The sequence below is a fragment of the Pogona vitticeps genome, chromosome 14, assembly GCF_051106095.1.
Source record: "Pogona vitticeps strain Pit_001003342236 chromosome 14, PviZW2.1, whole genome shotgun sequence".
Lineage (NCBI taxonomy): Eukaryota > Metazoa > Chordata > Lepidosauria > Squamata > Agamidae > Pogona > Pogona vitticeps.
Window position 1 is genome coordinate 13,104,953 of NC_135796.1, and position 12,610 is coordinate 13,117,562.

General features: G+C 44.4%; 1 protein-coding gene across 1 annotated transcript in view; it reads left to right on the forward strand.

The window, feature by feature from the left end:
• Positions 1-11,431, forward strand: part of LOC110087916 (uncharacterized) — a 36,139-nt gene extending 24,708 nt beyond the window's left edge. The window contains exons 3-7 of the mRNA XM_072983660.2: positions 2,071-2,122; positions 3,667-3,769; positions 6,657-6,820; positions 9,119-9,364; positions 10,376-11,431. Coding sequence (XP_072839761.2) covers positions 2,071-2,122; positions 3,667-3,769; positions 6,657-6,820; positions 9,119-9,364; positions 10,376-11,146 — 1,336 coding nt within the window. The 3' untranslated portion in view covers positions 11,147-11,431. The remainder of the gene's footprint in view (positions 1-2,070; positions 2,123-3,666; positions 3,770-6,656; positions 6,821-9,118; positions 9,365-10,375) is intronic.
• Positions 11,432-12,610: the final 1,179 nt, after the last annotated feature.

Here is a 12,610-nt window from a genome sequence, read left to right on the forward strand (position 1 = left end):
TTCAGAGGCACAGAGCAGTTGTGTCTATCTCGGCTCTGAGTGCTTTCAGTAATTATTTCATCAAGATTTCTGAAACCAGGCTCCTAGCACTTCAAAGAGGAGATCATTTCCAGGTCTAGGGCAATCTGAACTTTTAACTCTGTCAGTCAGGACCCAATTACCCGACTCTCAGTAAAAGAACGTTTTAACTCCTTCCTGGACAAACAGGAAGGCAAAGGGATTCTGTGTCTTGTAAAAATATTTAAAGGGGTATTTTTAAAAGAACAGAGAATAAAAATTCAGATTATTCTTCCTAGGAAAGTTGCTCCAGCCCCAAGACCATCGTGGTTATGCCCTTCCAAGCTTTCTCCATGGCTACGGCATCTCCTTCCAGCTGAAGAGTCCATACAGGAGAATGCCAAAGACTTTTAAATGTATTAGGCCAAATCAAATTTCCGAGCCCTGTTTGCAGCTTTGAGCTGAACACTTTACGTTCTGAACAGCAGACAGGCCCAAAAGCACATAGGGATGCTGGCTTATGATATATCTAGAACCTCTACACAATTAAATCCTACATTCACACAGAGCTGCCTCTGGTGCTTTTCTCTGGTCCTTTTTCATTCTTTGCAATACGAGTTCACCATCCTCAAACCGATTGAAGCAAAACTGAGCATTACACAATTTGCCATCAGAGGTACCTTCTACCTGTCTTCATGCTTCTTCTGGAATTGATTTGCCTAAAATGTCTGGGTTGCATTTTTTCATTTTTAAAGAATGTTGCCGGGGGTGGGGGTGGGGAGATGTTCCTTAAATTATGACTGGAGAGGCTGTTAAAATGCATGTGTATGGCTGCTTGAAATATGTATTCCTTCACGTGGAACTTGCCTGGGTTTTGAAATCCTGTCCCAGTTTCCCACCCACTATTAAGAAACATGTTTGGTGGAGATGTCAAGAGGACATCTTCTAGCTGCTCTGGAAGCCCTTCCAAGCAAAGCCAGATTGGCTGTATCTTTGATTCCACCCCCCACCCCCCTGGACAAGCAGTGAAAGATGCTTTTATTCTGACAGGTATCTACTCTGATTTTCTGCTGAAGTACTGTAGCCTTCAAGTTAGTGGATGCAATTCCTCCCTCCCTCCCTCCCTCCCTCCCGTCTGTCCTCAGCTCCTTCCTTCCTTCCTTCCTTCCTTCCTTCCTTCCTTCCCTCCCTCCCTCCCTCCCTCCCTCCTTCTCTCCGTCCATCCATCCTCAGCTCCTTCCTTCCTTCCTTCCTTCCTTCCTTCCTTCCTTCCTTCCTTCCTTCCCTCCCTCCTTCCTTCTCTCCATCCATTCATCCTCAGCTCCTTCCTTCCTTCCTTCCTTCCTTCCTTCCTTCCTTCCTTCCTTCCTTCCTTCCTTCCTTCCGTCCATCCTCAGCTCCTTCCTTCCTTCCTTCCTCCCGCTCACCCATCCTCAGCTCCTTCCTTCCTTCTTAAATTTTGATGTGTTATAAATTTGGTAGCTCATTTGCATTATCTGTATTGTGGTGTCTTGAGTGCTATTTTTACTGGGATGGCTAAAGCTTGTGATGCTGATGCTAAATAAAGAAGACAATAGATACGTGAATAAGCTATCCTAAGGACCGTGTTTCTCTTTATGAGCCTACTAGGGTATTACGAGCTTTAGCAGATGCCTTTCTATCAGTCCCACTACCTTCACAGGTGTGTTTGGTGGGGGCACAGGAGAGGGCCTGCTTTGTGGCTGCTCCCAGGCTCTGGAACTCTCTCCCACTGGAGGCCAGCCTGGCCCCATCTTTGCTGTCCCTCTCCTAGTAAAGACCTTCCTCTTCAGGCAGGCTTTCCCCTTCATGACAAGCTATCTGAGAAGGGATTTTAAATGGATTGTTGTGCCTTGTTACTTTAAATGCTTTTATGGAGTCGATTGTGTTTGTGTGATTCTTTTAAACTATCTGTATATTTACTGTTTTTAGCTTTTTGATATGGTCTTTTCCTGATATAAGTCACCTTGGGGCCTGTTAAAGAGAAAGGCAGGATTACAAATTTTTTAAATAAATAAATAAAATAATGTTTCCTTTTGACTCTTTCTTTCTCAGGCAGAAATTATGCCCCAAAAGGAGCACTTTGGATGTACACTGTGATCAAGAGGTTAGTGCTCATTCGTTTATGTCTTGTGCCGGACTTGTTTTTTCCCCTCCTTTTTCTTTGATTTGTTTTCGTCAATGTTTTGTTGATCTACGGCAATCTAATCTTCCCGTTGCCTGAACACCCCCAGGCTACTTTCCCCACGATATTAGCATTTGCTGACTTCCTAGTTTTCCCTCTGGATTTTTCACCACTGCAAAAGGTCAGGATGCCTTTTCTAAGTCTTAGGGTCTAATCACATGGACCATCTGGATAGTTTATTTTTCCTCCTTTTCCATATCAATATAGTTGTATGTATAGTCATGTGGTATATGTACTGCTGAGCTTATTCACAGTTCAATCGATACATTTCTTGCTATTTGCACTGGTTTTGTAGCTATAATTGCCATCTCATATAAATCAATTCATTTTTTGTCCTGTTTCTGAGTCCCCACTGCCCTAAGATCTTCTTTCTTAAAAAAACTCCATAAGCAAAATATTGCTAGGTTCCCCTTGACATTTAGTCCAGATGCGTGCTCATCCCCGTCTCCAAGCCGTAGAGCCAAGCGTTTGTCCGAAGACAATTTTCCGTGGTCAAGTGGCCAGCGCGACTAGACACGGAACGGTGTTACCTTCTCTCCGAGGTGATACCTATTTATCTACTCGCATTTTTACATGCTTTCGAACTGCTAGGTTGGCAGGAGCTGGGACAAGCGACGGGCGCTCACTCTGTCGCGTGGATTCGATCTTACGACGGCTGGTCTTCTGACCTTGCAGCACAGAGGCTTCTGCGGTTCAAACCGTAGCACCACCATGTCCTACTACAGCGGCATATGTATGCTATATTCTTGTCACTTCCAACGGTTAGTCAACATGCCACCTGGTGGGATATGTCACTCGATAGGGCAGCACTAAAATGGACTTGAAACATTGTTGAAATGCTGAAGGGGGTAGAATTAACTATAAGCTACACAAAAGCAGGGATGATACTTACAACAGGGAAAATATCAGCTAAGAGATGCTTCAGTAAACTGGTGCAGAAAAAAAAGAAAAAGTAAGAGGTTTATCGTGAAATTTAAACAAAGGGGGGTGCAAGCATGGTTGGCCACACAGTGGCCGTGGTGCCCCCAAACCCGGACCTTTCACAAAAGAAATAAATTGACAACAACATTCACACTTGTCCAAATAATAAGGATTGAAGCAATACAGGGATTAGATTATTTTTAAAAGGCGGTGGGGGAAAGTGAGGTGGGGAAAAAAAGATTGGCTGGCCAAATGGATCAACGTTATTCATGTCGTGTGAATGGAAATTTATAGAATCATTTAGATAATGGCAGAATCGATATAATGGGCGTTCTTTTGGCATGTGTGACTGCGCCCTTCGTTGCTGGCCATAAGAGCTTTCATCGAAAGTATTCTACTTCTTTGGTTTCCAACCTTTTTATGCCTTTGGTGCTACTCACTGCGGGTAGTACCTGAGAGATTCTCTGAAATTAAACTCAGATCTCAGGTTGGAAGAGTTTCCTCACTCTTTGTCTGAAGAGGTTGACTGTGGATTATTGTTGTAGAACGGGATCCAGAATGCGGCCGCTGATCTCAACGAGCTCCATGTGGTGATCCCAAGTCAAGAGAACGAAAATAACAACCACTCTGTTGGTGGAAATGGGGCAGGTGAGTAGCAAAACACGAGGCAGTCTCTTTTGTTATTCCAGTTTTTACAGATGGGACTTACCACGGCGTGGGCTCAGTGGCCTTGTCCTGGATACTCCCTTCCCTTTCCTCCTCCTCTCCAGTTTTCTGTTCCCTTCCTTGACAGTTAGACCACCTTCTGCGGTCGCTGAGCGCATGGGTTGATTCCCCTCATTAAAAGCGTGATATTATGAATATTTCCAGCCTGATAAATCTCAGTGATTCTTGACTGAACGTCCCAGGAGAAGAGCCAGCCTGTGTAGCCTTGGGCAAGCCTCTCCAGGAAGGAGGGAAGGTTCAACCACTTCTGAGTATTCTCTACTCTGGAAAGAGTCACCAAAAGTTGGAATCGACTTGATATCACATGAAATAAATGCCACTTAACTCTTAGGGACTTGCTTTTAAACAGGCCTATTAAGATCACGCTGCCCGTTTTTTTTCCCCCTTACAGATTTGCATGTGTTTCTACAAACCTTTTCTACAAGCCTGCTGGTATCTCATCTTTTGTATGTTGGTAGTACTGTTGTGACAACATAAATTGTGTCTTTGCCTTTGCACAGGAAATAAATGGAATCTCTTAAAAGTTATTATTTTTCCAACCTCCAGTGAGATACTAGATCCACGATACACCGCCAGCAAGGATTTGTAATGTTCAGAAGCCGGGAGGGTTGGTACAACCGCTCTAGTGTAGGTGTAAACCCCTTGTGCTGATTGATCTTAAGAATCTTCCAGCAGGAGAGTGAAAAAAGAGGCAGAAAAAAGGATGGAGAGGGAGAAGAGTGAGGTTCTGCCGGATTGAAATCCCCTTCAGTCTTAGGGACACAGATACCATGCCAGCGGAAAGTTAGAGCAAGAGCAAAGTGATCCAAAGCGATTTCCAACATCTGGATGAGTGGTTCCCAACATCGGATCCCCAGATGTTCTCGGACTACAACCCCTAGAAGTCCTAGCCAGCACACCTAAGTGGTGAAGGCTTCTGGGGGTTGTAGTCCAAGAACATCTGGGGACCCAAGGAAGGGACCGGCAGAGCTGATCCAGAGCGTACTTCACTGCTCCCCAGTCATCCATCGGCTATTGAAGATTGTGATAGTGGCTTCTCAAGACTGGGCCCAACTAGATCATACGAATGGTAAACTGATTTTTAAAAGAAATAGTTGTGTAATCCACAGCCACACAGAGGAGAGACATCATGGCCTTCTATTCCTGCCGTGGTCCTCATAAACAAATATCTGCAGCTGCCATTTGTATCTCAAGGGTAGCTAATAAAGGACCCAAGCAGCAATTTCTAGAACAGGAATGCGACAGGGGAGCAGAATTAAACCCTCTCTCCTCTCATTCCCAAGTCCCTGTGACTGCTATTTATGGACCCACGGTCGCTATGAAATTTGTATTAATTTCAGTATACTTATATATTCCTATTTATAAACCTTGCAGTTGATTTCCAGCATTGGAGGGTTACAAGCAAGGCAATGAGCTGTAACTAGTTGTTCTTTTGGGTAACAAAGAGGGAATGAAATTATATTTCAAATGAAAAGAGTAGGAACAAAGTTATTTTATTGGGGGTAATAAGCCATACGATCTAGCTAATTCCAAATGTTACTTGTATTGGACATTTTTAGAAGCCTTTTGATTGTTTTGTGCCACTATTCCAAAGTGCTCCCAACTCAGCTTTAGCAAGCCAAGACAATGGTGAGGGACAATGAAATTCCTGGTCCAACAGCATCCAAGCAATGACACGTTTCCTATAGATGGTGGAGAACATGAATAAAAATCCGTTGAATGTGAGCCAACTGTGCAGTATGGCCGGAAAAAAAAAAGGCAAATGCGATTTTAGGATGCATTAACAGAAATACAGTCTCTGAATCTCATGAGGTACAGTGGAGCCTTGCTTAACGACGATAATCCGTTCCAGGAAAACCACCGTTAAACAAAAACATCATAAAGCGAAAAAAACCCCATTGAAACACATTGAAATCCCTTCAATGCATTCCAGTGGGGTCAAAACTCACCATCCAGCAAAGATCCTCCATAGGGCAGCCGTTTTCGCTGCCTGTCTTGCGAGGAATCCGTCCCAGAAAACAGCAGGGAGCCGTTTTGTTTACCCAGTGGCCATTTTGAAACCACCGATCAGCTGTAGGAAAATTGTCATTTTGCGAAGAATCGGTTCCCGAAGCAGGGAACCAATCATCCCAAAGGAAAAAAAAAAACCATTTAGATTATCGTTTTGCAATCACAATTGCGATCGCAAAAAGATTGTCATAATGTGGTTTCGTCGTAATGCGGGGCAATTGTAAAGCGAGGCACGACTGTACTAGTTCCCCTCTACTGAGCACTGGTTATGCCTCATTTAAAATATTGTGTCCAGTTCTGGACACAAAACTTTAAGAAGGACGCCAACAAACTGGAGCCAGTTCAGAAGACGGCAACAAGGAAGATCAGGGGACTGGAAACCAAGCCCTAGGAGGAAAGAATGAAAGAACTGGGCATATTTAGCCTTCAGAAAAGAAGGCTGAGGGAGAGAAATGGTAGCAATTTACAGATGAAAAGTAGTCCTACAGATGAGGGACAGGATCTCGTCTTGATGATCTGATAGTGCAGGACGTGCAATAATGGGCTTCAGCTACCCTCTGTCAGATCTGCCTTGATTTGGATTCCTGCATCGAGCAGGGGGTTGGACTCCATGGCCCGACAGGTCTCTTCCAACTCACTGATTCTATGTTATCTGTGGGTCCGTCCTTTTGAGATACTGAACGCTCGGGCAATGGACCTAGAGGACGATTCCAGACCGAGACCCTGAAGAAGTAATTATTAGGGTGACATTTCTTCTGATATAGATAAATGAATTGATGCGTTGTAATATCTCCTGCAGTTACATCTGGTGCAGGCAGCATGGAGTGCTCTCCTCCACAAACGGATCCGGATGGACCTTCTTCATTGTCAGCAGTAACCACCGAATCTGGAAGCGACGAAGTCTTTATTATTTCAGCCAGTCCTGGAGCTGGTGGCTTGAGTTTTACCTCCTATCGAATACAGGTAGAGGAACCCATTGTGTGATTTACAGTGATTTTTAATTTTATTTTTGTTTAGTGAAAGGGGCCCCTATGTTGTATTTGGAGGTTTCTCCTCTTGATGGTCTCGAGATGTCTTTGGCCTACAAATCCCAGAAATCCTGGCCAGCACAGCTAATAGTGAAGGCTTCTGGGAGCTTTAGTCCAAGAACTTCTGGGTTACTCAAGGTTGGGGACCACTGACTTAGTAGCTAGTTCTCCCCTAAGCCCCCCACTGCCCCATTCCCTCTATGACATGATTCCAATGCTGGTGGAGATGTGAAATCTTTAGCCTTGACTGTAAACAAAGGTCCCAGCATCACCTTGCTTTGAAATGCTTGTCTAGACAACATGAAACAGTAAGTGGATTTCCAAAAAAAAGCTTATCCAAATCCTTTTCTGTGAAGCAATAGCCGGTTTGAGACTGAGTTCCAGGAAACGGAGGAAGGTTTTAGCCTATCCTTCGGTATTTCGTGGTTGATCAACTGGTTGGCATCCTTGGGCACCTCCAGTTGTCAGAAGGCACCCACCATGGATAGCCTCTGCCCCCCCCCCCGACTTTTTTGTCTGCAGAGGTAACTGTTCTAAGCAAGCATGGATGTAGCAGCCATATTTCTTTCCCCCAGAGGCCTCATTATAGTGTTGTTCTGGGGGTAGTGCAGGAATCAGAAACAAGGGCTTAAGAAGCCACATGATGTTGCTGCCTGCCTCTGCCACCACCCTCCGGGGTTTGTTTAATCCCCTGCAGAAAAGCATTCCAGAATTCATGCATCTTTCAACCTGGCCCTGAAATCTCCCACTGGCACCAGCCGGTTGATCTTTTCCACTGATCTCGAAAAGTCAGAAAAGAAATTCAACAGCTTGCAAGAGCTTACAAAGTGACTTGATTCCTTATCAAAGGAAGGAAGGAAGGAAGGAAGGAAAAGAAAGAAAGAAAGAAAGAAAGAAAGAAAGAAAGAAAGAAAGAAAGAAAGAAAGGAAGGAAGGAAGGAAGGAAGGAAGGAAGGAAGGAAGGAAGGAAGGAAGGAAGGAAGGAAGGAAGGAAGAAAGAAAGAAAGAAAGAAAGAAAGAAAGAAAGAAAGAAAGAAAGAAAGAAAGAAAGAGGAAGGAAGGAAGGAAGGAAGGAAGGGAAAGAAAGAAAGAAATAGGAAGGAAGGAAGGAAGGAAGGGAAAGAAAGAAAGAAAGAAAGAAAGAAAGAAAGAAAGAAAGAAAGAAAGAAAGAAAGAAAGAAAGAAAGAAATAGGAAGGAAGGAAGGAAGGAAAAGAAAGAAAGAAAGAAAGAAAGAAAGAAAGAGAAAGGAAAGAAGGAAGGAAGAAAGAAAGAGAAAGGAAGGAAGAAAGAAAGAGAAAGGAAGGAAGGAAGGAAGGAAGGAAGGAAGGAAGGAAGGAAGGGAAAGAAAGAAAGAAAGAAAGAAAGAAAGAAAGAAAGAAAGAAAGAAAGAAAGAAAGAAAGGGTTGCTTTTTTCCAGTGTGAGCTTCCCTCACAATTACAAGCCACTTGTAGAAATATTGATGCAAAACTAGCAAAAGAGTCTTGTGGCAGCTTGAGGACTAGTAAGTTTAATTTGCCATATGTTTTCATGGACTGCATCTTGGGTACTAGCTGCAATCAATGAAATCTTTTGCTAGTTGCGACTTCTTAAAGTACCACAAGACATTTGAGCCGAAACCCTGTTGTTAAATAGGTGCATATTGTCATGTGCCTGGGCGTGTGACAAAGTGTACCGCTCAGACATACTTGAATGTGTGCCAGCAAGATGGCACGCATCACTAATGCAATCGCTGGTTGACACTCTTCAGTTCCAGCAGGATATTTTGTTTTCCCTTCCACCTCGATGGCCACTAGCCGCTTCCTCTTTAATTTTGCCAACATGCTGGACAAACTAAGGGTTTCGTTTACACATCCTTTTCGGAACTGGGCTGGATTGGGCTAAATAAGGTCACTAGGATGCTATCGTGAAGTGGCTTAATAAGAGAGCCACTTCAGGATATTGGCAAATTAAAGACTTTCTCACCTCTGTGGAGGGACAAAGGAAGTGGGGGGGGGGAATTAAGTGCATTATGCGTGTGTACAGTATGCTGCATCATTAAAAAAAAGCTAAATAGAAAACTTTCTCTTTGAAGATAGGAGGAGACAAACAGATTTTACCTTTTCCCCCTTTCTTGTTCCACTTCAACTTTAACAAGTTGCTGCAACAGACTAACGCCGCTCCTGGAAATTAAAGAAAGAAGTAGCACGCAGAATGCTGTTTTCATTTGCAACCCTCGTCTGTCTGTCTGTAGGATAAAAACCTAAGGAGAAGCATCACAAGTCCCGGATCCGTGCGCGATTGGCTGGGAGCCGATCAGGCAGAACCAGATCTCAGCCCCACGGAGAGGGGGCTGGTGCCGACGGAAAGCTGTGGGGCAGCTCAGCGGACATGGAGCGCGCACGCTTTCCACGACTTGCTGGCTCCGTTACCTCAGCTGCAAAAAAAATGGTGCAGCTGGTCTACGAACAGTCCTTTCACCAAGCTGGTGAATAATGGCGTAAGTATCTTCAGAGGATCCAGAGTGATAGTGGTTCAAGGTGTTAAAGTTTGATCCAACTGCTTCAGAACCAGGCTGTCCCCCTACTAGTGTTTTCATGTTGAAAAAAGGAACTAAAATCATGGGGACTTATCAAAGGCGTTTTTTATTATTTTTTAAAAGTAGGAGTATAATACGACTCCCTATCTGCAGGACCAGTTATCCACTGATTCACTTATCCACGACCTGAAAACACTGAATAACATCGCGCCCCTCTCCCGGAAATGCATATTTCCCATGTATTTCCATGGTATATTTACCAGAACTGGACACGAGAGCAAGCCAGAGAACATGCAATGTATAGTGTTTGATTATTCTGTGTTTTTCGGCATGGAGGTGGTCGCTTAGAACCGATCCCCCACAGATGCTGCGGTCCTATTATATTTACTTCTAATGTATTCTGATTCCAAAAGTCAGAAGAAGCAACGTGGACTTACTGGGCAACAGTGGTTGCAACATGCCTCCCAGTCGATGGTAGAATCAGCACTCTTAAGAGACAACCCTGAATTATGGGATGCAGTGATGAGACAGAGGTCGGCTTAGATAAAATTTGGAGTGCAGAGTTCCTATAGCCTGAATGTTTTTGATCCCATTGGTGATCTTTTTTTTACCTTGCAATCTACTGCCCATCACCCTTTGGCACCTAGCATTTATTGCAATGATCTGAAAGGTTTACAAACTTTCTTTTTGAAATGTACTAGCGAGAAAGGGCTAATGGGCCTTCTGTTTTCTGCAACGCGAACAGGACTTCCGGTGTATTTAGAGCATTCCTTTCCACGTGCATGCTTACTTTTTCCTCTCCTGTTGACCTTGAAATCTTGGGAAAGGAAAAAGGCATAGGGAAGCCTTGAAGAAAATAAGGCAAGGAAGTAACGAAATAAATCTTTGTTCAGTTCATTTACAAGTGCATTGAAGAATCTCTCTTTGCAAAACTCTTTAAGATCCGCTTATCAGTGTTATTGTCCCTGACAGGGTTTTTCTGCATCAGTAAGAAACCAGTCAGCAATTAACCGGAAAGTAACCTCAGCTGCAGAAATAGATGGCATCTCCGAACAAACTTATTCGGATTCGTCGGGCAGCGCGGCCTCTTATCCACTGACCCATTCTGCTCAGAAAGAGCGCAAGCTGAGTAGCGGCTGCAACTTGAAGAAATCCCGATTTGGCAACCCTTACTTGGGCTTCTTGATGAATTCCCCGGACTGCCATCGCCAAAGGCTACCTGCTCACCCAAGGCAGGCTGGCGGAAGATCGCCACTCAAGAGCCCAAGCCAGAGAATAAAAAACATACCTGAAGGGTCTTTCCCGTTCAAAAGCAATGCCATCAACGGCTCCACTTCCAAGGAGCTTGCGCTGGAAATGGACCACTCAAAACCTGCTTTTGTTATTTGCGAAGAAGGAGACGACCAGCAGCCTTTGGTTTTATCCGAGCACATGAACCAATGTACGGATGCTTTATCCGAGCCGGAAGGTGTTATCCGTAACCTAGGGATGACTGTAGCAGATGAGCAGCCAGTGGCCATCCCTCTTCACGAAGGAGGCTTGTTTGACTCTAGTGGCATCAGGACAGACCTTGATCTGTGGAGGGAGTGCCCCAGTTCGTACAAAGATGCCTTGAAAAGTTCAAGCACCAGTGAGGATCAAAGTTACGTGCCTGTTCCAGACGCTGGCGGCGTTACTGCCCACGGGCATCAGAATTTCGATTCCTTAGCTACGCACAGGTTGTGTCCAACCTCAGTCCAGTAATTCTTCCAAATATAGTCATCCAACTGACGTGAAACTTTCAGGTTTGCTGTGTCGGAAGCAATAAAGACGAAAGCCCCTGTGATAAGGGGTTGAAGCTGTCCAGCACAGACAAGAAGAGAGGGTGTCATCCTGCGTGAAGCTGTGCCCTGTTGCACTGATGCCATTCTTCCTAAGTTGCATCTCATGACTGCGGCAACAGCCATTGTACCCAGAGATTTGCGTTGGCTGCTTTACGGATGCTGCCCAACCAAATCCTCTGAAAAAAGAAGTGGGGCTTTCTTAATATGTGTGTGTCTGTGTGATTTTTTTTTTGTTCGTTTGTTTTTAATAGGGTGGTACTGTTCAGTTCCATAACCCTACTATTGTGAGCCGCCTAGAGTGGTCTATTGACTAGATAGGCAGGATATAAATAAAATAAATAAATAAATAAAATACTAGGAAGCCAATAGTCACATTTCCAGTAAAAAGGAGATTATACCCATTTTGGGTATAAATATCTTGGGCGGGAGGATCGACCAAATTCTAGCTAGAGTTGGGGACCATCGCACAATTCCTTACCGAAGTTTGATCATGGCTAGGGGAGGAAGGGGCAATGGCAAGAATATACAAGCAATGGGATCAACAGGAAGAAATACAGAGAGGTCAAAAATAAACTACCGAAGCACAAAAGGATCGTTGCTTTTAGATGGGAGCAATGAAATACTTCACAAGGGGGATATACAGTTTCGTGTCAACTGCAGAGAGCTATTTTCTTTACATGTTCTTTGCTATTTTCTTTGCCACTGGATGTCGAATGGATCTTCTCGACACACAACAGCACTGAACGATAACAGTGCTGCAGAGTTCTTGCAACACCAACAGCCACGATTCGTTGGGAAATACGAATAGTTGCTTTAGGGAGGCACACACAAGAGTCACATAGATTATAAGAAAACAGAACTTACCCACCTGAATGGCTGTTAAAAAGTCCAGATTCATAGTGGAGCCAGCCAATGTTTGCCCAACCTGTGCCTCTTTTTGCTACAGCAATAAAAAGTTGCAAAGGGTCTCTCCTATCTTCTGTGACACAGCCACATACCTGGCTGATTAATAGAGAGATGGTTTGGCAGTTTGTGCTGGTTCGTCTATCCAGCCGCATATGTGTTCACCGCTTCAAACCCGTCCCTCCTCCAGCAGCCACCCAGAGACAGGACCTGGAGGAGGTGGGGCAGGGAAGCCAGGCCTCTACCTCTGAGTGGGCGCCCAACAGGGGAGGCAGGGCTTTGAAGCACCAAACACCCGTTTGATCGAACTGCTGAGCCGGTGGTTCATGCCCATCTCTATTAATTAACCATTACCATCGTCACGAAGCATGGAAACACACAACATAAGAATCGGGTCCTGTGGGAAATTCCTGTTGGCACATATTCTCACATTTTTGCTGTTACATTTATCTTGCAAAAAAAACAACAACACAGCATCTAC